Genomic DNA, 26,655 nt, shown 5'->3' with positions numbered 1-26,655 from the left:
TCACTCGCTTCAGTGTGTCATCTATATTTTTACATCATGTATATACAAGCGAAAACCGCAGGACTACGTTAGAACGTCGACCTGCTGCTGCTCGTTGATAACGACTTTTCCAGCGTCGTTCATATTTTACACCTAACTCATCAATAATTCATGCTGTGAATAATGCACGACTGTTTCGCGTTACTTTATATTGCCCTGGGCCACACTGGCTTTTTACCCACCTCTGGATTTTTTTTTTCAAGGGGTTGTTTTTTGGTAATCATCACGAAACCGATATATATTATTCGTAGCTTCCCAAATTAATCATAGATTGGTCAGTGTGAGGACAACCTCTAGTTTTTGTTAATTATTATCAAGTGGATAACGGTTTTTTTTTTTTATTTCAATGGTCGATTTCGACTGAAGTTATCACATCATTGAACAGTAGTTTCGTAATTATCAAAATTACACAAAAGAATGAATGAAATTTCCATATTTCATGTATAGCAAGTTGCCTGTGCATGCAGTTTTATAATTTGAGGTCCAGCAAAATTTACATTTAATTATCAGCATGAAAATTTTCACTGAATACAATTGGTTGAACCTATTGTAAAGGAAATTGTAAAATTCATATCGAACAATGGTACTTTTTACATCCACAATTTTCTCCATTTTATCACTACAAATATCATCGTTTTATTTTTTATGTTTTTCTCTCTTGTTGCTTTCCCTCCCCCACCTCCCTATCCCTCGCAAACCCGTTATTTTTTCTTGTCAGGATATACGTCTGTATTACGGGTTGAAACGTTCGGAGAAATTCCCAAGACGACAAACAGGAGGTATGAGGTGTACGTATGGCACAGTAAAGGATAACCCGTGAGTAACAGTCTCTCCACTACCTCATCCTCATCGTGTCCTCGTTTCTCGTGCACTTCGCCGATGTAGCTTCTACTCTGTTGGACGATACGACTAGGGAGTCGCGTGTTTCACGTCAAATTAGAGATGGAGTGAGAGAAGGTAGACCACGTGGAAATACAGCAGTAGCAGCACCAAAGACCGGGGCTTGGGGGGGGGGAGTTGGGGAGGGTGAAAGGGGTGGAATCGGCAAGTGTGTCATGGATGGAAGCACTAGATCCCATTGGGTATTGCCAAGTGGTGGATACGCCTGCTACAGAGACACCTTGAGACATTTTAGCCTCCACTTGGCCGTATCCACTGAAATGATGACTCGCCAACGGGCTTACCAAGATGTCATCGATGATTAAATTTTGGCCATCGCCGAAGGATTTTGATGGCTCCCAAAGGCTCTTTACGGATTATACGACACCCCGGTGAGAGGTTACTCGCAATTCAAGTGGATGGAGAGAAAATGTTGATGAAATATTATCAAACAAGTCGAGTGATCGTGGAAGGAATATCATTTTCCATGGAGCATTATCAATAAATTGTCGAAAAAATCACCTTTCGAGGTTAAATATTTTTTTTATCTCAAAAGCTGCCACAACAAATGGCCTCGAATATTCGAGAATAATCCCAACCAAGGAACAATGCACCATTACGAAATCACAATTAAATAGAAACCCCACTTACAACTGCCCCAAGAAACTTTTTTCCCTTCATGCGTAAATTATGTAATCACGTACTCAAAGTTCTTGGCGATTACGCCAGCATTCCAAGAACTCGGAAAATATGAGAGAACGTAAAGATGGCAGATGTAATTGAGAGAGAACGATGATGAGACGAGGAAGAGTACCTGAGGGACTTATGGTGGAGAGGGGAAAAAAAAGCGGGGAAAAACTCGAGCGTAAGAAGAGATGAAGGGGGAGAAAAAAGTGGGTTTCTCCCAATCAACGAGTTCACGAGGGCAATACGTGTTACATATCGTGTTTGGACGCTTCCCCCGGCGCCGCTCGTCAAGAGAACAAAAAAAAAATAAATACCGGGGGAGGAATTTCATGCGTTGAATACGTCCACACGCACGTACTCAACGCACAGTGGGTTTCACCCTCGTCGCATTCCTCTTGGTTTTTATTTCCACTATTTACTCATTGGCTCTTCTATCATATAACATGCGGCTAGGATATACTATGTACTTTTGGAGTTACATAAACCCAGTGTTCCTCTATCTCATTCCATTGTCTGAATGAGTCTGAACGTCCAGGCGTCCGGCCACCGCAGGGGATCGTGTGGAGAGTTTGTTTTTCGTAGAAATTCTGGCTGTCGGGTCTGATTCCCCGGCGGGCCTTTACTTCTCTCTCTCTCTCTCACCCTCTTCCCTATCCACCACTTCAGTCTCTCCCTTTCCCCCAGTGGTGTACGTTCCAGGGAAAGGAAACGGACGTACGGGCAATTTTAATGAACATCCGTCGCACTCACCGCTAATTCGATGCGCCGAGGAAGACAGCAAACGTCCCACCGAGCGGAAGATATTGCTCCCAGTGGACACTTTGCAAACACAAAACACGTCAAATAATTTGAATTAAGATGAATTTATTATGAGGGTGGATTATTGGTTCCGGGGAGGTGTATTTTTCTTTTATTTCGTGGAAATTGTCCTCGAGTGTACCGAAATTTTTTTTTCTGACGAGAAAATTTCACACAAAGGGAAAAATTCTGTAGAAATTACCATACCGTACAACATAATTTTCAGGATAATTTGTACTGCATCCCCTCCCTCCCTCCCTCTTTAGAATAATAAACCCACAGGAATAATAGAGAACCGACAAATGTATCGTAACCCTCACTCGAGCTCAATAATTTTTCCCTCAAGCCATAACAGCATCTTTCAGCCCTTGAAGTCTCAAATATTCCGCAGACACTTCTGATTCATAGGTTCTCCACGATGAAACGTGCGCCCGCATTAAGTAGCCAATAAACTACTTCGTCTCCTGGTAAATACGCTCGTAAAGCTGGTAACATTGTTGCTGTACCTTGTCGCATATTCCAATAACCCTGATACCATTGCCGTAACAAACGGTGTGAACATCCCCTTCGTCAGTCGTTGATACCTGAATTTCCACATTTTCCAAATCCAAGCAGTTGAATCACAATTCATGAGGATTTTCCGTTGTGTACATCCTGAGTGGGAGAGCATTTGAATACAACCGATACGACATATATGTTTATTGGATTTTGGTTTCAGTGAGGGGCTTGGAGCCAGACTTCCTGTATCCTCTGGAGAACGTTACGATCCCACAGGGTCGGGACGCAACATTCACATGCGTGGTGAACAATCTAGGTGGATACCGGGTGAGTCCTTCCTCATACGCGAGTGCAGATCACAATGGCGCCAAGGCCCGGGTAACTATCCATTCACGTGAGACGATGCAAACTAAAAACAAAAAAAAAATATAACAGACAAAATGAGAAATGCAAATTTAAAAGAATTGATTAAATGATTAATTAAATGATCATTTGAAGTACAAGTGCCTGCCGCACCAGCAGTATGGACGCCCTGATCATAAACTGCACCAGTATTTATTGCACCTGCCTATTATATCATAACAATAGCACTGCATTAATGCACCTTTTGAGGATGAGATTATCATGGAATTGATGAGTTTTAACTGGAGAAGATTCATTGTGGCAATATTATTGATATATGGATGATGATTAATCAGCGTCATTCGTATATGAATGGGACGCACGTCGCACGTGTCTGAATATGCAGCACTTGGATTCTTTGAGGAATATCAAATTTATTATATGATATAGCTCACGCGATGATGGCTGCCTGCAATGCCTGTGCATTCATTCATACGCACGCATTTGATTTTTATGTTTGTTTTTATTTTATTTTATTTTTTTTTCCCCATTGGGAATAACGTGGGATGAATGGGCACTTGCGTGGAGATGAGATCATTCTGGAAATGGAAATAATGTTATGAGAAAATTGGAATGTGCTTTTAGGTGGAATTTTCCTCTCACATTCGTAGCTTTGTTAATATCCAGTTCTGTTCAACAGTGGAAAATTTAACTTTTCATTGGGACCAGTAGTTGAGGGGGAAAAAAATGAAATTTCATTATTTGAGAATGATTCATAAAATGAGTGAAAAGATGGAGGTTTCCGTCTCGAAATTTGATTTGACAGTTTGATTTTCTTCTATTGCAAAGGCTTGAAAAAAAATTCCAGGTCTTCAATCACATTCTCTGTCTTTGGACTCTTAAAATTGTTTTTGAATAAAGACAAATTTGGGACTCGGAAGTGCTTTGAAGCTGCGAAGGAAAATTCCACTAGTAAGAATAAAAAATTCACTCTAAAAGAACATTCATTTTATCGGAATCATCACAAGATGCAGCGAAGAGATTTTTGGTTCACGAAATTTATCTTCTGCCGGAAGCCACCCCTTCCAACTTCTCATCTCCATGTCAAGGATAACCAAATGCAAGTCCAATAGGACTTGAAGGTACGAAATGTTCGAGATAGTTGATGAAAAAAAATGTAGACCACGACCCGTATATTATAACCCCGATATCTATACATGGCGTGACAATCTCATGACATGTGCACGTATACCACTAGTGAGTTCAAAGTTTTGTAGGCGAGATACCCGAGACAGGGGGAGAGAGAGAGCGAGAAAAAAAAAGAGTGTGAGAGAGAGAGAGAGAAAGAGAGAGATACAGATTTCGCGCTGCAGTTGGTAAAAAAGTTTTTTTCCAAAAAACCCCCGCGACACGTTTTGCCACCCCTGGCATCGATGAAAACCTTTTTAAGTATTCCACGTGGGGTGCAACGCAACTGTGCCCGCCACCCCTTCTCACCCCACCCCACCGCGCCATTTCGTCCTAAAAAAAGACACTGCGACACATATACGTGAAAGTTTAAAATTTTTTTTATCCACCGAGAGAGAAATGGAGAAGTAAAAAGCCAGTTCTATATACAGCACAATCCCATCATATTTTCTGCATTACACTGTTAATCGGATGGTATCCCCTCGCATATGTAAATCATATAATGAGGATTCTCCCCCTCCCACTTCATCTCTTCCAGTGGTTTATTTTTTTCAATTTTTCATTCTCCTTTTTTTTTCATCTTTTCATTTTAATATTCACGTCGTCATTACCATTCGGCTAAACTCTCGCGCTGCATGAGACAATTGAATCGTTGATGCATGATTGAGAGTTGAAAATGAGAGAAAATTAAATAAGTTCTAGCGGCACAGTAACGCATGAGGCATGATTCACGAGGGAGACTCGATTAATCGACACTGATTCTAAATACTTGGGGGTGTGAAGTTTTTTACAGCTGCAAATGAAAGGAGAATGAAAAATATTGAACGAATACTTTTTCTAGATTTGAGAGGACAATTTATTTAGAAGTAATTAGATAGAGGGAATTAAATTCCAGAAGAGTCGCCAAGTGCTATTTTTATTTTTATATTTTTATTATTGTTCGTTGATTTACTTTTCGGAGATTCCCCCCGTAATTGAATAATTTATAATATTGCACTGATGAAATGAAAAGCGAAGTAATGTCAGGGAACTGATTCACTCTAAAGAGGACCGCGTGGGAAGAACTGGCCGTTGTCAATTTTGCGTAAGCTGTCAATGACATTTTTACGACTTTACCTTAAATAATTTATATGTATGCGAAAGAAGGGAAATTATTGGCGTTATAGACAATAATCTTGCGGAAGAATGTACGAAAAAAAGAGAAAATATCAGAAATGAAAAACTCTGGAGAGATTTCTCATGCGCAAAACCCAAGTCACTAATGTCTAATCATTCCTACTGATACTGATCAATCACGATACCAACTTAAATTGTCTAAATCCGTTATTTACCCTCCCGCTCCCCTCCCACTATCGCATCTGTGTAAGGGCGTCGTTGAACCTACTTTACGTTTTTTTTCATTAATCCGGATCTGTTTATTCATTCTCTGTCCAATTGTATCATGATATGCGCGACGTGTAATCCCTGTTAACTATCACAACAAAAGTGTGTTTCCTTGTTTTTCCAAAACGCTCTATTTACTCTGTCAATGTTACTCTGTTCAGCGTATTTTTCCCCTTCTTACGCACAACAAAATACTGGAAAAAAATCGACCTTTGGAGTATTATATTAAAATACTCTCGAGCTTGAGGACTTCTGTCTTTCATTTGACGATAAACCATTATCCAACAAATTCAACCCAAGTCAAAATTTGAAATAGAATAAAGCCCATTGCCCTCTAATTTCTGACCAGATTTTCTACCACTGAAAAATAACCAAAGCAAATGTTGATTTATCCTCATCACTCTCGTGTGCTTTCGCTCTCGTCTTCGAAAATATTCATTTTCTCCAACCACCGCACGTCTCCCAACCCCTTTCATCCCCTTCCCAGGTAAATGTACCGAGTGGCTGGCCGTCGGAAGCCCCAGCGAGGGACCGAGCGGGTCCCCGAAAAACTTTTAATTAGCGAGTTTATCCATTTATCTACATACCGCCACTGAAAGGCGCAACCATGCCTTAGTCGCCAGAGGGCTGATGCTCCGCCTCCCCGAGAAAAAAAAAGACGACATCGAGAAAAAGAACTCAGAATACGTAGGAAAAATTAACCAACAAAAAAAAAGGACAAATGCCACGAATAAAAATAGACAAACAAAACTATATAAATAAAACGGAAAAACAAATGTTGGTGCGGTAAAATAAACGAGGTGTGGTAGAACTGGACCGAAGGCGCCTTGATCCCCTCTACTACCCCCTCTGACCACCCCCCAGCCCCCCACCAGGCGCCACACAATAGAGAGCATACCGAGTTGGTTTTGCATATGAAAGAGCAACGAGAATAGAGGTTTTGAGATAGCCCCACCGTGTGTGCTTATATATTTTATATATATGTACATATCCAGTGATATTATATCTGACAGGCCTTTTTTACCAAGGCTGGTGTGGAAACCAGCGTAAGTTTTGAATTCCCCCGTGAAAAAGTTTTTCGCCCGAAAAATAATAAAAATCCCTTCAGACGGTGAATACCTTCGGCTTTATCAATGCCCAACGATATGGTTTGCCGATTTTCATAAGTTATTTCATAAGTTATCCCTTTTTATTTTTGGTACCTCGTCGACCCTGCCCTGGATTCTATACCGAAAGATTTTTTTTTTATCAGAACGGGTGATAATCTTGAGAGAATCTTAAAATGTGCGTCACGCAGAAAAGGTGTCCCTTATCAAACGTCAAAAGGATTTATTTAAAACGGACGGAAAAATCGAGGAAAATTGAAAGAGTAAGGGCTGAGGTGGGGGTTTATATAAGACCTTTTATAGTTACAAGTGGAGGCAGTTGAAGGAGAAACTCGGGCAGTTGCAGATATTTGTGAAATATATGTATATTTTTTAACCCCCCGAGTTGTGGTGATACCGACGTGAAAGGGACGTCCGTCCTTTCGGTGGAGTTATTCTTTTCTCGGCTTTTCCTTTGGGCCCGGGGGAGGATAAATTGAGTAGCTACTGGATATCCGGTATTGCAGGGTACATGTATTAAATATGTAGGGATCAGTGAGAATGTTGAGTTGAATTGTGCTTTTTGATTTTATCGATTGTTTGTTGGGGATATTTTATTTAGGTGGTACTGTTTTATCATTATTTTTTGGTTATAATTAATTGCCGGGGGAGGATAATGAGAACAATGCTATTTCTGGTTAACGTTTTGACAGGTGGCTTGGATCAAAGCGGACACAAAAGCAATTTTGGCAATTCACGAGCATGTTATAACGAATAATGGACGTCTTTCTGTAACACACAATGATTTCAATACGTGGACATTGCATATTAAAAATGCAGACAGGTCAGATCGTGGATTGTACATGTGTCAAGTGAATACGGATCCCATGAAGAGTCAGGTAAATATTTCATAGGACGTTACATTATGAATATCCCATTATTTTATTTACGAAGGAAGTTTATTGAGAGGAAATGTTGATATTGTTAGTCGAATTAGTGTTATCGAATGTTGTGAAATAAAGTTTTGAGAAACTTGTATTTTTTGGACAATTGAAGAGAGTCAATTTGTTCCGACTATTTTCGACTAATTAACGACAAAATGTTGAACGTCCTCGAATCCAGTCTATCTCCGTAACGATGTGGTAAAAGGAAATGAATTATATCCTTGAATCCAAGAGAGTCTCACTTTCTATCACAATAACAATTGTAATAAATATTTTGCCATCTTCGGTAGATGTCGAGATAGTCATCAAAGACTGGTCGATAGTCCAAAGTGTCTTGTCTCCTTTTACCACTTCACAACTGAATTTAGAATCCGTCGATTTTCCATGTGCTGCAGAGTGCTTTTCTGGAAGTGGTGATACCACCGGACATAATATCAGAAGAAACTTCCGGTGATTTGATGGTACCCGAAGGAAGTTCAGCGAAACTAACATGTAAAGCACGAGGTTATCCGAAGCCCGAGATAATATGGCGGCGTGAGGATCGCGGTGGGATAATCGCTAGGGATGCAAACGGCGGTGCCAAGACCAGACGTAAGTCCTCGGAATATTTCCACCATTTGTTTGTTCCTCAATTTCCAATAATAGCTATCTATGCACTTGTAACTTTCAGAGACGACGGTTGAGGGGGAAACGCTGGTCTTGACAAAGGTCACGAGAAGCGAAATGGGAACTTACATGTGCATAGCAAGCAACGGTGTACCACCCTCGGTCAGCAAACAGATGATGCTGCACGTCAACTGTAAGTAAACTCAAAGCCGACCAAAGTATACCCACTATTATAACTCTGTGTATTTTGGCCCATAAGACTGTTGCCTGTAACTGACCCTCACGTACTATCGTCTCCCTCCCAACTCATTTAGATACTCATCGCCTTGCAATTTGCATAATTTTCCAGTGATACTTCCACATTTATTCACCCCTAGACTGGTTTACATTTCAAAAACCCCACAAAAACAAGAGGGAAATGAAGAGAGAAAATAAAAATGAAAAATTAAAGTTAAATACTCGGAGAATAAGAATGGAAAATTGATGCTGAAGGGGTTGGTTAACGGTGGAAGGGGGAGAAATGGTTGGGGCAGTGAGAACAAGAAAAATGCTGAGTATAATGGAAGTGGGGAATAATAAAATTACACTTTGGCACAATACATACCATCCCAACTTTGCTGCTCTATCAGAAGTTGAGACAATCATCGGAATTGGAGAGTTAGTTACCTTCCAGAATTTGTTGAATATTATTCTGCCACTGATTTTTCATTAATTCAACGTCATGTGGAACAAGCTCATAAATAGAAAGACAAACTGATCTTTTGGGAACGAGAATATCAAGAATGGCCTTATGCCTTATGCAATATGCAGTCAATTCTCCAGAACTGCTTTTATTTATAATAATTAGACTTTTCCCTGCTGAAGCCGGATATAACGCTATTTCAATATGAGCAGAATTATATCAAGAAATTAAAGAATTACAACGTTGTAATCACCGGAACAAAGCGAAATCTTCCTAAATTATTCTCCTAGCAGAAAATTTCAACTATTCCACTGAGCTAATTTGAAAGAAAAAGACACGCTGAATTCTGTGAATGATATAATTAAATAAAAAATTTACTGAAGCACTTTCAGGCCGAAGAGATGAGAGAATTTCGTCGGCAATGGTATCATGTTAATAAATATTCAAAAGTGTCTGGGAGACAATTGTTTTGACGATGTGGTGCGTTGTATGAATTTTTAGTGTGCAAAAGTCAGAGGGGAAAGAATATAAGCGAGACGCTGAGGGAGGGGGGAATGAAAAAAACTGGAAAGCGTGGAAAACTGAAAAAACTTTATACCGTAAGAAAAAGCCGTAAACGCCTGGCCGTATCATGGAGTAGGTGGTAATGTAGGGAAGGATCGAGGCGTTATCTTATCACCCCGGTTGTATCTGTCTGTCCTTTATACCCTCTCTGTTACCTCCACTCTTATTGTCCCTGTCCCTTTAACCGAAAAGCTTGCTTGGATCGTTCCTACCATTTCCACTCACCTCGGGCAGAAACCGCAGGGTTGCGATGCTCCCAACGAACCGACCCGGAAACCTATTACCTACCCGATGTTTCGCTTTGCAGGCTTATTTCATTCCGCAATCGCATCAACTCTCCTCGTATTCATCCAACGCCTGGATATTAGTCCCAAACCCCCCGGGGAGGAACTGAATTTCCGTCTTCTTCAATTAAAGTGATTTATCGTGATTCATTTCACCACTCGTTTCGTCATTCACTGAGGATGGAGCTTTCTAATTGGGTATGAATAGTAAGTGGTTGAAAGAAGTTTGTGGTTCACGGGTGATGAAATTCTTGGTCTTAATTTAGGATTGCGAAATTTTTGGGAATTATTTGGAAATCTGAGGATCGCAACGATCGTACGGTTATTTTGAGAGAAATCCTCGTATACAGCAGAAATAAATATATTATTATATTCGAAATTTGGGAAAATATAGATCACAGAAAAACAGTACCTGTGCACTTAATATCACATTTTATTAAATCTTGACAAAATCCGGAAATTCCAAATTTTACCCCGAACTCATATTCAGCGTCGGCCTGCAGTAACTTTATACTACTGAACTGTCCAGGTAATCCCGGATGTCTTTCACAACTGACATTTCATTACAATCAAGTAGTAAATTTAAGATTATTCATGCAGAAAACATTTGTTTAAACATAGGACTGCAATTAATCAATCTATAAATCCATAAATAAAAATTAAATGAAAATTATCATAAAAAATTGGATTTAATTCGAGAACCAATTTTGGTTCCGGATTCATTTTGCATAGGGTATAATTTGATACATAAGTCATGAAGGACTGATTCACAGGGGAGTATAACTCAAATCATTCCAAAATTTCGGCTGAACTTTGTCGTTTTAGATGGACACAATACATTGCAGAGTGAATTCGGTTAAAGGGCGCGTTGGATTGATTTACGAGCCGCTGTCATGGCTGGTTTTCGGCCTTAACAATCCACCACCAAAGCCGCCCCCAAAAACTTTTAATTGCTAGCGTATTCGTACACATATATACGCAGAGGTATAAACATTTTTGTTTCTCCCCTCTTTTTTTTTTATAAATGTGGTCCGGTGGACCTTGTTCCTCGATGAATAGCATTTCCGGAAAATGCGGGATTGCCCGTACCGTCCACCCTCCCCTCGTTCCCCTCTCTCAACAGACGATTTGAATATGGGAATACAGCCCACCTATTCGTAACGAATTTTTCATCCTCCCAAATCCTATTAGTGCATTTGTAAATACAAAATGCAAAAAGTGTATTTATTTTGACTACATGTAGAGAAATATCGAATAAAAATTATCATTCACCGGGAATTTAAATTTTCACTGCTAGACCAGAAAATTTACTGACAGTTTCGCCATTATTGCCTTTGATTATTGCGAACAATCGATTGCAAATGATTCCACATTTTTTTTCGAGATATATTTTTTATAACGTACCTGGACTGATTTTGTTGACGGACCAACTTCGCCGATGAAGTTAATTTACTGTGGGTGAAAGTTTCTCCCTTTGTCATATCGTTGTAAGTCTACTCGAATGTAGGAAGGTTCCACATAAGCGGCTTATGTTTCACTTTATACTTGTACAGCGGTAGGTAACAGAAGTAAGCACATTACGTCCAATTACTTTTATTAGTCTCGTCAGCATCGCATTACGTACAAAATTTTACAGAAAATGATAATCGGAATCATTCACTTACTGGAGACGTTAAAGACGATTAGGAAAATCATGGGAACTTTTAATGTCCAAAATTGATGAAATTCGATTTAATGAGAAAGAAATGGTGAGGGAATTTTGCTAAATTGATTCTTGTGGGAAAAACCCTTATGTTTGCACAGAAGATGTGACTGCGGTTAATTTCATTCTTGAGATTATTGATTGCTTGTTCACTTAGTTGTCCTTTATTGGTCAATTGTTTCAGTTCATCCGATGATCCAGGCTCCAAATCAACTGGTAGGCGCCCCAATTGGCACCAATGTCACCCTGGTATGTAACGTGGAGGCATCTCCCAAAGCGATCAACTACTGGACCCGTGAGTCCGGCGAGATGATAATAAGTAATCACAAGTACTCCATGTCCGAAGAGAAATTGTCAGTTTACAGTGTACAAATGCGCCTGATCATAAGACATTTACATAAGAATGATCTGGGAGGATACAAGTGTATATCAAAAAATTCTATTGGAGAGGCTGATAGTAGCATTGGATTATATGGTGAGTACCTCGATGTGTCAAATTACTTTCATTTCTTCGAAATAATCCGTAATATTTAGCAAACTCACGATAATTCATAGAACATACATGATCTATTCGTGAGGTACAATTTTAATTAGAAAAAAAAATCAAGTCTGAACATTCTGGCATTAAAAAATGTTTTACGAGATTTTTTATTAACAAAAAGGGAGAAAATTTACTCTGTGATGTCCAGAAATATTTCAAACAGGTGGAGAGCATCACCTTCACCCAAACGTAGATTCAAAGTCACGCGATCCAGATAAAAACCATGAGATTAACGTTCTCCAAAAGCTTTGTGACCCTGAGGTGTGAAAAATACTTTCTCAATCTCTCCCTCCGTCACACGATTCCCCGGTAAGCAGATGAGATCCCATTATAAAGTTGACATTGAGTGTAAGAGGAAAAGAAAAATGAAGGAAAGAGGAAAAAAAATATTAGGGCCAGTCACGTTCACAGAGTTTGGTGAAAAGTTGGCAATAGAAACAATATCCCGCGTATTAGTTATCGTTTATCAGTAGTTGAACCAGGCCAGACGCCATCAAACAAGCAGTTGAGCCTGAAAACGCCAGGAATTGGGTAAGCCATCTGTTGCCAGACATGATCGATAAAAGTCCGGCCAAAGTGTTATCAGTGCTAAACTGCTATTTCGTTCTTCCCATCGCGTGTCTCTGTTCCGCATGTTCCAACCAATATCGTGCCAATTTTTTTGCCCCCTCTTCCACACGGTGGGGAGGGGGGGATGACCCTTACAAGATAAATTGAATCCCCCAAATGGAGGTAACATTGACGTGTGAATTTTTGGAACAGGAGGAAAAAAATCCTGGAAAAAAGACCAGGAAAAATTTACAGATTGACAGACAGTGAATGTTCACCAGTAAGAGGTAACAGAAGGTCTCTGTCCCTTCGGGGAAAATTACTATTTCATTGAATAAAAATTGTTGGCTGTATGGTTAAAGTTACTTGAACGTGGGAGAAAGATTACCTGTCAGTTGCAATAATTTTCGAAACCCCAATACAGATCACGATTACGAAATGGTACGATAATTTCTACAAAATTTTTTTCCCTTCCAAATCTCCAGTAATTTCCTCCCTGTTTTTCGCGGAGAAATGCAGAAGAAGAAGCGACGTGTTTTGATCCTAATCAAATTTAATTTTCACTCCAAGATATGCGGCTTCCGGAGCACTCGAGGAAGGGCAATGAAGTGTCCGATGAGGATGATATGAATGAGTCACGCGAAACCAGTGGCCACAGGCTGAATCGTGTTTATCAAGGTTCACTGAGGGAAAGCGGATCAACTCAGCAGACACCAGTGGGCGTCAATGGTGCCTCGGCTGTAGCCAGTATCCTTGATAGCAGCCCTGGATCGTACGTGCCACTGTGCTCCCTTCTAATCGTCTCCATCGTCTACACGTAAGCCACAACGAACAGTCTCTCCGAAGTGTTGTAACAAGCGGTCTATTAACAACTACACGGTGTTATTCCGTGTTTGGGTGGATGAATGACAATTTTTTTTTCATGTATAAAGTAGGTTACATGGGACACTGGAGTGATGTTCGACTGATGATTGTTGAGAAAAAGTGCCAAAAAAAAAAAATTGAATGTAGAATTTTGTTGGGGTCCTGGGGATGAGCCACGGTGGCACGTAAAAGATGAAAATCTTGGTAAAAATGAAAATGGCGGTTTACGTCAGTCTTCTACGACAACATCGTACAAGAAAACTGTTGTTTTTATGCTTAGTCACGGCTGTACATAATACAATATTATTCAAACACGCGAGGCGTGGAATAGAAAAAATTATTCCACATACAACGTGGATGGTATTCCCTGTTGAACTCTATTTTCAATCATCCACGTATTGATTTATCATTTGTAATTCATTCGAAATTCATGAACCGGTGGTTTACGCGAATATTTGTAAATAATATCCTCAAGTTTTTTTTTATCGTTCCATTCGCTTCAGCAAGGGGATTCAATATAACGTAATGTTAGGGTGCTTTGTTGGAAATTAAAATTTTGCTGAGAATTATTAACGTCCGATGTACTCATGCACACAGAATGACGCTTCATATGTAAATATATTTGCTGTCCAAAATCTAGGGACTATGTCGATGAGGACTTGATGTTATATCCGCTAGATTTTCGTTCATATCTGAGTTATAAATGACTGAGTTATAAGGAACAAAGATAACGGTGAATAGATGAAATTTAATCCAACCTTGAGATCATTTTTTTCAGTTTATTTATCAGTTAATGCGAGACTATTAGAGCGGTGAAGTGGCGAACAAGTAATGAGGGAAAGTAAAATGCTCTATTTATTTTAATAGAATCGGTGAATACCTAATGGAAAGCAATAGAATTTTCTCCTCGCTATTGTCGGAAATTGTCTCGTTTTCAAACGAACGAAGAAAGTAACAATACGGTTTTATTGATCATCGGATCAATTGATGCTGTGGCATATCATGATGTTGAAATCGTGATAGATGAACCATATTCGAGATGCCTCTCAAATTGCCCGCTAGTTAACTAATTAATGAATTAATCAAAAGAACCAAGCAATCCAACAGAAGTTGTAATGAGGAGTGACTCACTTTATTATTCTTCCACTAACTGAGATTGGCCCGAGCCATGGTAATTAATTGATACCCACCAAGAGTCTACCAGCGGATATAACGATGTCAGTGTCACATCAATAATGCATACATATAAATCTTTCGAAAGGTGTAAATGGACAAGATGAAGAAGTGCGTGTTAAAAATGTGTTTACAAGCGAATGATGTCATTATGAATTCGTGAATTCCTCTAACATCCACCTCGTTAATTTCACATCAATGCTCCTATTGGACTACTGCATATTGCCAGACGCGCTATATTTTCACGTCGTCCCTATATGCGCTTAACAAAATACATTTTAATGAGAAAATACGCATTAAAAAATTCTGGAATAAAACTTGACGAGAAAAAAAAACGTAGATATTTTGTTAATCTGTTGGATTTTTTTCCACAGAAGGTCCTAAACACAAATTTAAAAATATATACCGAGATATTTCTATCGAAGAACTGTCAGTGGATTGACTTTTATGGAAAGACAAAAAATATTGCTTTAAACGAAATCAATAGAACCACAATAGACCTTCTCTTGAATTTTTTAACTCATAAATTACATGAAGAAACGAAGAATGACAAAAAAATAATATTAATAGTATTAACGATTGACTTTTTACAGTAACAATAACGCAGATGCAAATATATTTATGTGTAGAGTTGTGTAATGTACAAAGTATAAAAATGACAACTATAACTAAAGATAATCCGTGAAAACCTATAATTTTGTTAATTTATTTGCAAACAGCATGAGAAAATATATGAATATATTGATGAACGAGTGATTTCAATGGAGGCACCCAGTTTCGAAAACTATTAGTGAGGTAAAAAGACAGAACCATGAAGGTCCAAAATGACCCATTGTCGAATGAAAATTCAATTTTCATTTCGTTATTATTTGGGGAAAAAAGAATCGTTAAATATTCTCTGCTTTCCATTTTCAGCTGTAACGTCATGACAATAATCATATTTAGTTACCATTGCATTGACCTATTCGAACGTCACATCATTTGTGCAATAACGATGATTATGGAGTGAATACTGTTAATGGTTATTTCTAGAAACTTACATAGATGTGTATATGTGGAGTGTGTGTACGTAATTGTTGATATGTGTCAGTATTGAATTTTTATTTCTACACGGAGAAACTAGTTGATGGAAAGTTATCGAAGAAGGGATGTAATCGTGGAGCGGAATAGACTTCTGTGATAATTTACTGGGGGTGAGGATAATTCTCGTGTAGGAAAGAATTTTCATCCCCAATTTCCCAATTTTTATCTTTTTCAATTGCATTCAGTGTCACTCTCCTGAAAATTATTAGTCAGCAGCGCATGACACGAATGGAATCATTAATCATAGAATCCCTGATAATAATTGATGAATAAGATAATGAGAGGTAGTAATTAAATTTCAGCACAATTATGCGATGGAACCGATGACAAAATCGAAGTAAAAATTATCGTTATTCTCAACCGCTCGGATAATCTATATAATAATAGTATCCACCCAATTCGATATCATAAAATTTGATTTCCATCCACCCTCCCCTTTAGCATGAAGCTGAAGAAAATACTCTTTAATTGGAGATAAAATAATAATGTTCGCATGCAGAGGTGTGTTTTTTTTAACTACTATGATTTTCCTCCACGATTACTTTTCGTCTGGTGGAATATGCCGCGATACTCTTCTACTTTTCTCTCCGTGCATACAATTCAGCCGCTACGAAGAGATAAAGATGTTGCAGCTCTCCAGCCGCCACTTGTAATCACTCCTAACCAATGCCGAATAACCGTTAATATATTGTTTCAGAGTGAAAATATATCAGTGATTATATCAATTGGCAGATAGAGATATTTCGGCCAAATCAACGAGTGCATATCTCAATAAAGAATTAATTCATGGAATATGACCCCGTCTCGATTCATTTACCCTCTCGCTCTATGTAAATATGACTTTTAGCAGTTAAAATTTGATGATATTTACTCTCACATATTAATTCGCATATTGATTAATGAAATGATACTATAGGACGGCGGTACCAGCTCTACTAGGGACTGTTGAATTTAATGGCGTCTGTTATTCGGTGGATGTGAATTTCGGAAACGTGACGTTTACACCGCGAATATTCAGTGACGCATCTCTCGTTGAACAACTTGAGCAATTTAATCACGTGGCCAAGGTGATGACTCCAAGGACACTTTGGCGACTTTCTGAAACGAGTTTATTCTCGATAACTGGGGAGGGATGAATAGATGCCCCTTAAATTATTGAGATTGGTTTTCACACGAAAATATCACCGTAACTTATTTTCCTAAATTAAAACTTTATTGAAGAAAGATTGCATTTCACTCAAATATAATTTCGAGTGCTTTCTTCTTGACTGGAAAATCTAAATTTTTTAGTGTTTTGCACTTCAGAACGCCTGAGTACTTCCGAGGATTTTTTGCTGGACGAAGTTCTTCGTAATTGAGTATTAAAAGCTCAATTTTCTAGCGTTGAAGGCGCAATAATCGAGAGACACTCTTTTTGGTTTATTAGAAAAATCTTTCAAAACATATTAACATTTCGCCAAATTTAATTTAGTTAGTGATGACTGGGAATGACGTGGTGGAAATTTTACTCATTTTATTTTGTTGGAAAATTCAAAAACAGTGAAGTTCCGAAATGGATGGGTCGGCAAAGGTAAGCTAGCCCGGACTAGGGGTAAAGCCACTGCAAGTTCATTTCAAATTACTGACGGTTGAATGAATGTAGGTCACAGACCTTATCGTATTAAATCGTAATTTAAATAAGGTCCCAGGTGGTTACAGGTAAGCATTGAGATCCAAGTAAAGTATTAATTTCAATCTGTCGAACGATTTCAGCTGAATATTTAATAATAATATAAAATTGAACTCGTCACGTTTTTCTAATTGGCCGATAAATGAATTGCCACGTTACTCCTTGAAATTTCGTGAATTTTTCATAGGATATTAACCATTACCAATATCAGTTAATAAAATCTCTTGCCATTTTCTCCAAAAGCCAGTAATTTTCGAGACGAATTCACAGCCAACAAACATGTCAAATTTGACGTATTAAAGTCGATACAGGGCAAATTTTTCATTCATCACTAGAGATTTAGGGATTCACCCCAAAAGGATCTCCATATTTTCATAAACTCCAACCCCTCGAACTTCCAGAAACAATAGCTCACTCTGATATTCTGTCAATCCACCTTACAGAAGCATCAATAAAAATGCCAGATAGTGATATACCGTGATATTGATTTCTGCAGTGTACCTATGAATGATTGAAAAATTCACCCCTCCGTAATGTTAGCACCGTCTCATAAATGTAAGTCAAAACTAGTATCGACAGGTGAAGTTGCTCAGATTCTCTGAACTCCATTGTTTTTGATATTCAACGAAAATAACTCTCTTCGACGTTTGCACGTGAATTTAATAAGATAGCTTTTCACAATGTATGCGATTGAATTACGAAGATGGTGAGGAATTTCATGCAACGATTTACACATCCCCTGCTGATTTTCAACAGCAACAGTGAAATACTTCACCATTAAATTTTCGAATGTTCTAAACTTTTTGAGTTACAAAATAAACGGAATCACATTTTTTATCTGCTTTACTTTTTATTTTTTAAATGGACAAGTACTTTCGTTTATATGAAATACAAATGTTTTAGATTATTAATAGAACTGTACTACATGATACGAATAAATCACTTATCAATATTCTATAGACAATAATATTCAATGAGATTTCTGATAGTGGAAACAAAATTTTAAGGCAAATTTTGATTTGATTCAACCAGATCATTCCCCGGGTGGATGCTCTGAAATAATAAAAATACAATGTAGGGATACTAACAGAATATATGGGTCCCTTCATCATCCTTAGTGTCCATTGTAGGGCATATGAAAGAAATATACCTGAGAAGGGTCACGAAAGTGGCAGACAGTAAAGCAACTTGAGAAAAAAAAATACTGAAATGAGAACAGGAAAGAAGGGAGGAGAGTGAAAGGGGGTCCCGTTGATATTGTAAGTGGCCTGCGAATCCTTTATACCCGGAAAATCATAGGAGGGGATGAAAAGGGGAATAAAGAAAGAGAGAAGGAAAAGGCACAGGCGAGCTTGGAATTTTTGATGCACTAGCAAGCAGATATGAATATCAGAGAGTTCCCCGGAGAATTCTACTGGATGTTATAGCCAGCACTGAAGATGGCCCGGGGGTTAAAGGGGTAAGAGGTAAGTAGGACTGACTTGGGGTGGGGTGGAGGGATTGTTGAACGTAGTGTACTCTACGGCCAACTTTGAGAAATCGCCGTGAAACCAATAAACTCCTCCGCGCGTCAAACAAACGGCAGCATTGTTACAGCCCGACGTTTGCCCAGATCGTTTGTTTGCTTCTATCTTGTGTTCTATCACGGACGAGCGCATTTGTTTTACCTTGACAAAACGATAAATAATTTGTGGAATTGAGAATTCCCTTTTTAATTCAGCGCATTTTTTAAAATAAAATGTTGATCAGACTCAGGAGAATTGATTGATTTGATTGAGGGATTTTTTGTTCTCAATCCAACATATGAGGAGCTCATGTGCAATCACTAATAGTCAATGAAAAAACTATCAATAATATGGGGAATATTGGGGGCTAATTTTTCGTGGACCTGATGCACTGCTTTCACACCTGATCTATTGATTACAATACACCGTGTGTTCCACACATGCTCTATTCTCGCACTGCTCGATTATTCAATGATATCGACGATAATCTCCGAATATGTAACACAGCAGTATCTCTCCCACTTACCATTGACGATTCAATTATTCAGTATAAATTTTCGAAATATTTCACGCTCACTGATCCATCTATAAGTCATGCCTTTCAAAAATACATATCAATTGTCGATTAAATTCTTGATTACATCTGCATTATCTCGATAATCAATAATTCAGTGTGAGGATGTCAAAGGTCTTTACAATTGAAGAGGAAAATTATAACGTATTATGGCAGTTTGTACCCAATGACTCTTGGGGTTTTCGTGTTGCTCGTGTGTTTGCCACGCGCCCTTTGTTCCTCACCGTTTTCCAGGTACTTTGATGATGCAGTGACATGGAGCCACCCCTCCTCTCTTCACCGCTATCGTGAAACGCTTGCTTCTCCTCGTGATTATTACCGGTATATAGCACAAATAACATTAGGGGAATAATATAATAACGTGGGATACTGTGTGGCTATACAGTGCTCTTGGTGAGTGGTCGACCACTAGTGTCCATGCCTCCGCTTTAATGTTCTCGGATGCATTATGAATATGTGATGTTGACAAACATATTATTAGATCACTCGGGCACACTAAAATCATATTAATTTTCGAAAATTGCGTCTTCCGGTTTTTTAATGTGAGAAATGGAAAGTATAGAATTGGGATTTATCAGGGGAGGGAATACGTTGCGTGTCACAGCGATATCTATTTATATATTTTTTACCTATCTGACGTGGAAGAAAATTACGTCGAACAATGAAATATGTACGAGCTTTTTGTGGTGAGCTGAGAGAAATAATTTTGAATTTGGAACATATTTATTTGGGACCAGTAATTTTTCTTCTAACGCAGATCAACTGAGTGATTCAGAGATGAACAGTCTCACGGTTTTGAAATATTCTCACACTCGAGTATGATTTCGCCGGAAATTAACTGACTCAAATCGCGCGGAAGAATCGACAATTTTCAAGTATTTATTTGTTCCATGATTTTTGTTATGCATTTCCAATGCTTCAATATGGAAAATATTCATGATGTAACGCGGAATGATAGCGATAAAGAATAATTTATTCGAATCGCCGGAAGGACAGTATAACCCATTGAAAAATTATCTTTTAATAATTAAAAAGAATATTTTCCTCTCACTGAATGCACACCTCGTGAAAATGACGAACCAGCTGTCCGTGGGATAAAGAATTATTTAAAAATCTTGTGCAACTCAACGTACTCGATATAAATCCCCCGAAAAATTCTCCAATACGTCAAAATTACGTTTCCTCAAATTACATAATATCCCATGAAAGCAAGAAAAAGAATAAAAAAGAAATTGCCAAGAGCTGAGGCAGTTTCATAGAGGCCCAGTTCACAAACACGTGCGCGTATACCCTCGACAGGGGGATGGTTCGATGCTAATGAAATTCCGCGGGCTCGCGCTCATAGATAGTTGTCGGCACGGCGTCTCTCCCTCTCAAGGTAAAAGAGCCCCTGCCTACACCCCTGCCATCCTCACCACCACCACCACCACCACCAGCACCAGCACCCCACCTCTCTTCCATCACCCCCGTCCCTCAGCCGTCGCAGTGAACGTGAACGAGAGTAGAGGAGCCAAGGAAGCTCAAGACGAACCGAGGAAAATTGCTGGGGACAAGTTGGCCTCCACCAACTGCGGCCCGTCCCTCACAGTTTCAGAACGAATATCCCCCCAGTCTTTCAACCCATTCAGAGCAAAGCCCCGAGAACGACTACTACCCTTCATCTCAAACTGTCACAAAACGTAATCGACAGTGACTCAACTTTTACTGGAAGTTACGCATTTGACGAAATTGGCTGCGTATAGCCCATCTCGGGGATTTAATAAATATTCTCTTGAATCGACGAGTGCTACGAAGAACAAACAGAAAAATTTGAATGTAAATAACATTACTTCCGGCGCAATTTTTACTGAAGAAAATTAAACTTTGGATATTTTTCCTCTGGTGAAATACTTTTCACTTCATCTCATATTTTAGTCCTTCATTAAAGCTTACACTGCTAGCAATAAAAAATTCATGAACAGGATTATGAGGATTAATTTTCAGAACAGTGACGATGAATGCAGTTCAACCGGTAAAAATAGCCGTAATTCTCCGGAAAATTATTCCATAACTTTTTTTCCCCGACCGGACGGACAATTGAACGATTTTTTTGCTCTCACTTTTCATCCCAGCAAAGTTTAATCATAGCGAAGGCTGTGGAATGTCGATGAAAGAATGTGTATCTAAGTTGGAAAATTCTTCCATGGAATACCGAAAACTTGACGATCTTGAAATGTTATTGTGTAAAAATGCCTTTAATATGGAAATGAAAGGATGAAACTTTTCCACTGCTCATCAACATTGTTTACCATGTCAGGATAATCCCCGGTTAGAGGAAAATTTATATTGAGTGCGTTCGGGAAATATCAGCTGGATCAATTCCGGATCCAGTTGTCATATGGGTAATATAGAAATGGTATAATCCGTCAATTCACATCAACGCGGGTGATATTCGTGGGTTACTCTCTCATTTGTACCTCCACTGGAATTATTGTGGTAATTTATTATCACAATTCTGAGTGACGTTCAACATAGAAATAACAGAGAGAGCTAGAGAAAGAGGAGGGGTTATTTTATGTACCTTTTGTAACGATATTGAGATCGAACAAAAGTTATAGGTAAATTTATATATTTTTAAAAAACTATCGTTCCTTCTGGGAAACGTTGGAATGAAAAATGAGAAAAACACTTCGATCTTTAAAGGATAAATGACATATGAGCCATCTTGGTTTAAACGGTTGTTATGAATTCTCATTCCTCGAGTTTCTTATCTCTAATATCCAAATATGTACACTCAGCTATATTTTACATTTATGTAAGATTCGCATGACTGACTTGTCGGATCTTAAACCGCTTCAAGGAGATACAGCACGAATTGAAGAAGATATTACTGTATACCCAGTGCCTGGCCAATTACGCATTGCAACTCGTTTTACAACCACAGCGAGTACTTTTATATAACCACAACCGAGGCTTGCTACTTTCCTTTGTTCGCCCCTGATGCATCCATAAATTGGCTCGAATTTCACTCCAGATACTCTCGCCCCAGCAAGAGCCGGTGTGCATGTTTTTACAGTAGAAACAAACAGATAAAAAACAAGTTGCTTGAAAATAAACAGTATATATTTATTTGTACGTGCCAGAGACGTGTATACGCATTCTGCACAAGAGCATGCTAACCAGTGCCTATGAAACATGTGTCCTGGAGATTTTATACCAGAATCCTTTATTAAAATGAGTGAGAGTCTGTCGACAGCAGGAAAAATATTCCGTTCTATAAGACTCACTTTCAATGAGCTCTACCCCTCATGCCGCCGTAAATATTCGATTATCCCGAAAAAAACTGGGTTGACATGACTGGAAAATCAATTAAATATTACTGATCATCGAAAATGTAGTAAAACGAGACTCCAATTACGAAGAAAATAGCTGTGAATCTCAACGTTTAAGTAAATTTCTGAAGAATTCATGTTTTTTCCGAAGTGAGTCTGCAGAAAAATTACGTTAAAAAATCGAGGAATTTTACTGGCTCAAGATGATTCAGAAACATTAACTGAGCAGTAATTTTCAGCCTTGGGAATTCAAAGTTTATAAATTAGTTGCAGTATTCCTTCGGAACAACTGAGAACCGAAAAGGTGAACATCAGTGACAATGGAAAATGTACAATTGTCGGATTGTGAAGTACACTTGGCTTACGGATGAAGGTAAGAGCTTGCAGGTTGCTCAACCGTGTCCCTGGAATCCTGAAGATCCTCGGCTGTGTTATGGCTCAGAGAGACACGATAGATATAGGGATATGAAGCGGTGAGATGACGTAGTTGGTTACACAGAGGGTAAAAGAGATGGGTTATGTGTATAGGAGGCTGTCGTTGGCCGGGTGGTACCCGTGGGGGTTTACACGCCCGCTTCAGGCGTACTTCAACCACCCTCGTCCAATCTCCTTTATGTCCTCCTAGTTTCTCAAACTGCCTTTGCCGTGTCAATCGATTCTACGCGACACTCCGATCCGTTATCCTTACTGGTTATAAACTCCTCTGCCCACTAACTCTAGAAGCCCTTTTTTTCCTTCTCCCTTTTTCCATATATTTAGCCTTTTTTTCAGCAAACTGTCCATCACATTTTGTCGTGGACATAAAGATTAAATAAGGTTTTCCAAAGTGATTTTGCCTCTTATTTTGTTACCGTAAGAATCATTTTGTTACCGGAAAATAAGGAAAAATTAATAACTGAATATTATCTCATGAAATGATACTTAACCCCATATCCATATTTCAACGAGACTAACGTCTCATCACCAAATCATCTCCAGAGATAAATTAAATTTCCGACAAGTTATTTCTGCACATGAGCTTATTTTTGCACATGTCCGAACGAAGACACACGTCTCGACATAATCTTCAGACATGAATTCATGGCTGGCTTGAAAATTACAGTAAAAAATTACCCCTTATCACCCCATTTCCGTTGCATCCCCGGAGGACCACAGCCATCCGTCTCTCGTTGACCCCGTCGCCACATTAATTCCTGAAACCCTAAAAAAACGTGTTCCACTCTAAATTAATATCAACTACTTTTCCATCCATCACCCTCGCCAAATATAATATATACCCCCCCGAGATTGACTATTACAGCCCCCGGCTAATCGTCACAGTCCGACTACCACTGATATACACACATCCATCCTCCTGTGAGTGTCACCCATACTCGTATTACACTTGTGAGACTGTGAGCTTGCCAGATGTGCTCGTAAAACCATTGCGTCCAACCCCCCGTTCCTTCCCCAGCCCCATAAAACCGATATACCACCGCTACCATGAACCTGTCCCCACTTACCTCTACTCCAGCGACAGTTACGACAATCCTGCGACTGCATATACCCACGTTGGACGTTGCACGGTGGGATATAATCAGCCCAGAACTTTCTTATTTCCAGTGTTGCCCATATCCTTGTGCATGAGACTAGATTAACATCCCTGTTACCAGGATTCTTCTGATGGTGTTTATTATGATTAGATTAGATTGGATGAGAATTACAGGTGTAGTCAATTTCTCTGCTGTGGCTTGCACCGCTGTATTCAGCAATTTTTTCCCTTCCTGCTCACTTTCATTCTTTGGAGGTTCCTCTCTTTAAACGAGGAAACTCTCAACGGCACGTCCCCGAGGAGCAATTCAATCTTTGCCACCTCGTTTTTTTTTTCTCGTTCCTGGGGCTATCAATGTTTCCTCTTGGCGGAGACGTTAAATCGGTTGTGACCACGGTATAGGATGCATCTCGACTCCACTGACATCTCGTACATTATAAATGATCGACTATTCGTCAAACGTTCCAATTTTGAAGGTCTTTTTTTAGAACGGGGATGGAAATAACTGAGTCGATGGCGATTGATATCGTGGAGAGGGGGGAGATATCGTTAAATTGTTGGTTGAGGATAGAGCTATCGAATGAAGATCTAATGAAAAATACATGCTGCAGGGGCTAACAGGTAATTTAAAGTGGACGAACATGGAAAGGGTGGAAGTATTTTTGTCAGCAGTTCGGTTACTGGAGATGCACATTTTATACATTCTCGCTTTCTATATGCTAATTGAGAGAGGGGTATTTCCAGAGTTTAGAGTGTATTGCTCGTAATTAGGTGATTTTTATGTGGTCGAACGGAGTCAATTTTCTGCGAAACAATCTTTTGGTTAAAAGCACAACTGAACGATTTCTCCTGAAAGAGTGATCTTAAAGGCTGATTCCATTCACATTCCATGAGTTATTGATATCAATTCCACCATTCCTTAATTTTAGATTTTATAACCCCAAGCTCAGTTAAAAAATTAAAAGCCCGAATGATTTTTTTCCCTCCCACGAAGGTCCTTGGAATTATCCTTTGAGCTCAGTGAAAATTTGCATGACAAACGCAGCTGAATCTGCCTCTCCTCTCACCAGTTTTTCCTCGAGCCTCTTTCAGAGACGCCCGCAATTTTCGCAAGAAAATGAGGAAAAATGAGGATGAAGAATTTTTAAACCTTCGAGACGAGAAAAAATTGATTTCTTTTTTTCCATACCCCTCTCTCTCTCCCCCTCTAAAATACCTCGTAATTTTAGCTCCAGCTTTCAATTGAATAGAAAGTGCGGAATCGATTTCTCTTCCAAGTTCTCGAGTTCATCGTGAGCTCGGCTATATAATTTAGCATACATTGTTAAATAATAATTTCTCGTTCAAAATAATAGTAATGGTAGCATCGTCTCATTCAGGGTGTCTCATTATTCTAATTGCTTTGGAGCCTGTAACGATGCCTCTCGGTTGGCCTGAGAAACTTTATAGCCATTGGTATCAAGTGTCAAATGTGATTGGTAGGCCTTTGTTGCATTCAACAGTGGCCCTTTAACTAGCACCCCAACAGACTCCATACACTCGTCCCCAGTTTCAAACTCTCTGGAAGAAATTCATTCGATTATTCGTATCTTCACATTCAAAGCCGCCCGTATTTTTGGACTCTGTGCAGTTTACACTTTTCTGAAATTTAATACAAATTAAATAACGTGAATAATATTTCCAAATTATGCATTTATTCATCACAAAGTTGTCTAGAAAATATACGTCTTTATATTTTTTGTGAAATCGCCCTTTTCGTGGTGATTTTGAAGGAATGGAAAATGTAAAAAATTGCAATTTCGCATTTCACTGCGATACTTTATAAATGCTTCATATAATAAAATTAGTAATTTATAGCCGCAAAATGCAATACCACGAATGTACTCTGATTGTCACTTATAGCTGAGTGATAGTTCAGCTCTCGGGGAGAGAATAAAAAAAACTTGGAAAATTCTGAAAGCATCATGCGTCCAGAGAAAAAGTGTACATAGGCACCACACCATGGGCACCGCACACTGGAAAAATGGTAGAAAGGTTGCTGGTGGTCACGAGGGTAGTATACAGGCTTTACTAATATTGCTAAGTGCATCGTCAGCCCTGGAGGCACCAACCGCGCAATGTGCGCTGTGATGCGATGCACTGGGTGAGGGAGAGAAAGAGAGCCCCATCTCTTC

General features: G+C 39.0%; 1 protein-coding gene across 3 annotated transcripts in view; it reads left to right on the top strand.

Annotated features, from left to right (window-relative positions):
* Positions 1 to 16,561, top strand: part of LOC135171582 (lachesin-like) — a 44,239-nt gene extending 27,678 nt beyond the window's left edge. For 2 of the 3 annotated variants that reach the window (XM_064138220.1, XM_064138214.1), the window contains exons 3-8: positions 3,122 to 3,279; positions 7,613 to 7,798; positions 8,239 to 8,434; positions 8,514 to 8,642; positions 11,866 to 12,156; positions 13,342 to 16,561. In XM_064138220.1, coding sequence (XP_063994290.1) covers positions 3,122 to 3,279; positions 7,613 to 7,798; positions 8,239 to 8,434; positions 8,514 to 8,642; positions 11,866 to 12,156; positions 13,342 to 13,592 — 1,211 coding nt within the window. In that variant the 3' untranslated portion in view covers positions 13,593 to 16,561. The remainder of the gene's footprint in view (positions 1 to 3,121; positions 3,280 to 7,612; positions 7,799 to 8,238; positions 8,435 to 8,513; positions 8,643 to 11,865; positions 12,157 to 13,341) is intronic. The other variant, XM_064138225.1, reaches the window with a different exon arrangement.
* The last annotated feature ends 10,094 nt before the right edge of the window (positions 16,562 to 26,655 follow it).

The sequence above is a fragment of the Diachasmimorpha longicaudata genome, chromosome 2, assembly GCF_034640455.1.
Source record: "Diachasmimorpha longicaudata isolate KC_UGA_2023 chromosome 2, iyDiaLong2, whole genome shotgun sequence".
Classification (NCBI taxonomy): domain Eukaryota; kingdom Metazoa; phylum Arthropoda; class Insecta; order Hymenoptera; family Braconidae; genus Diachasmimorpha; species Diachasmimorpha longicaudata.
Note: the sequence above shows the minus strand (reverse complement) of the source record. Positions and strands in the feature narration are given on the sequence as shown.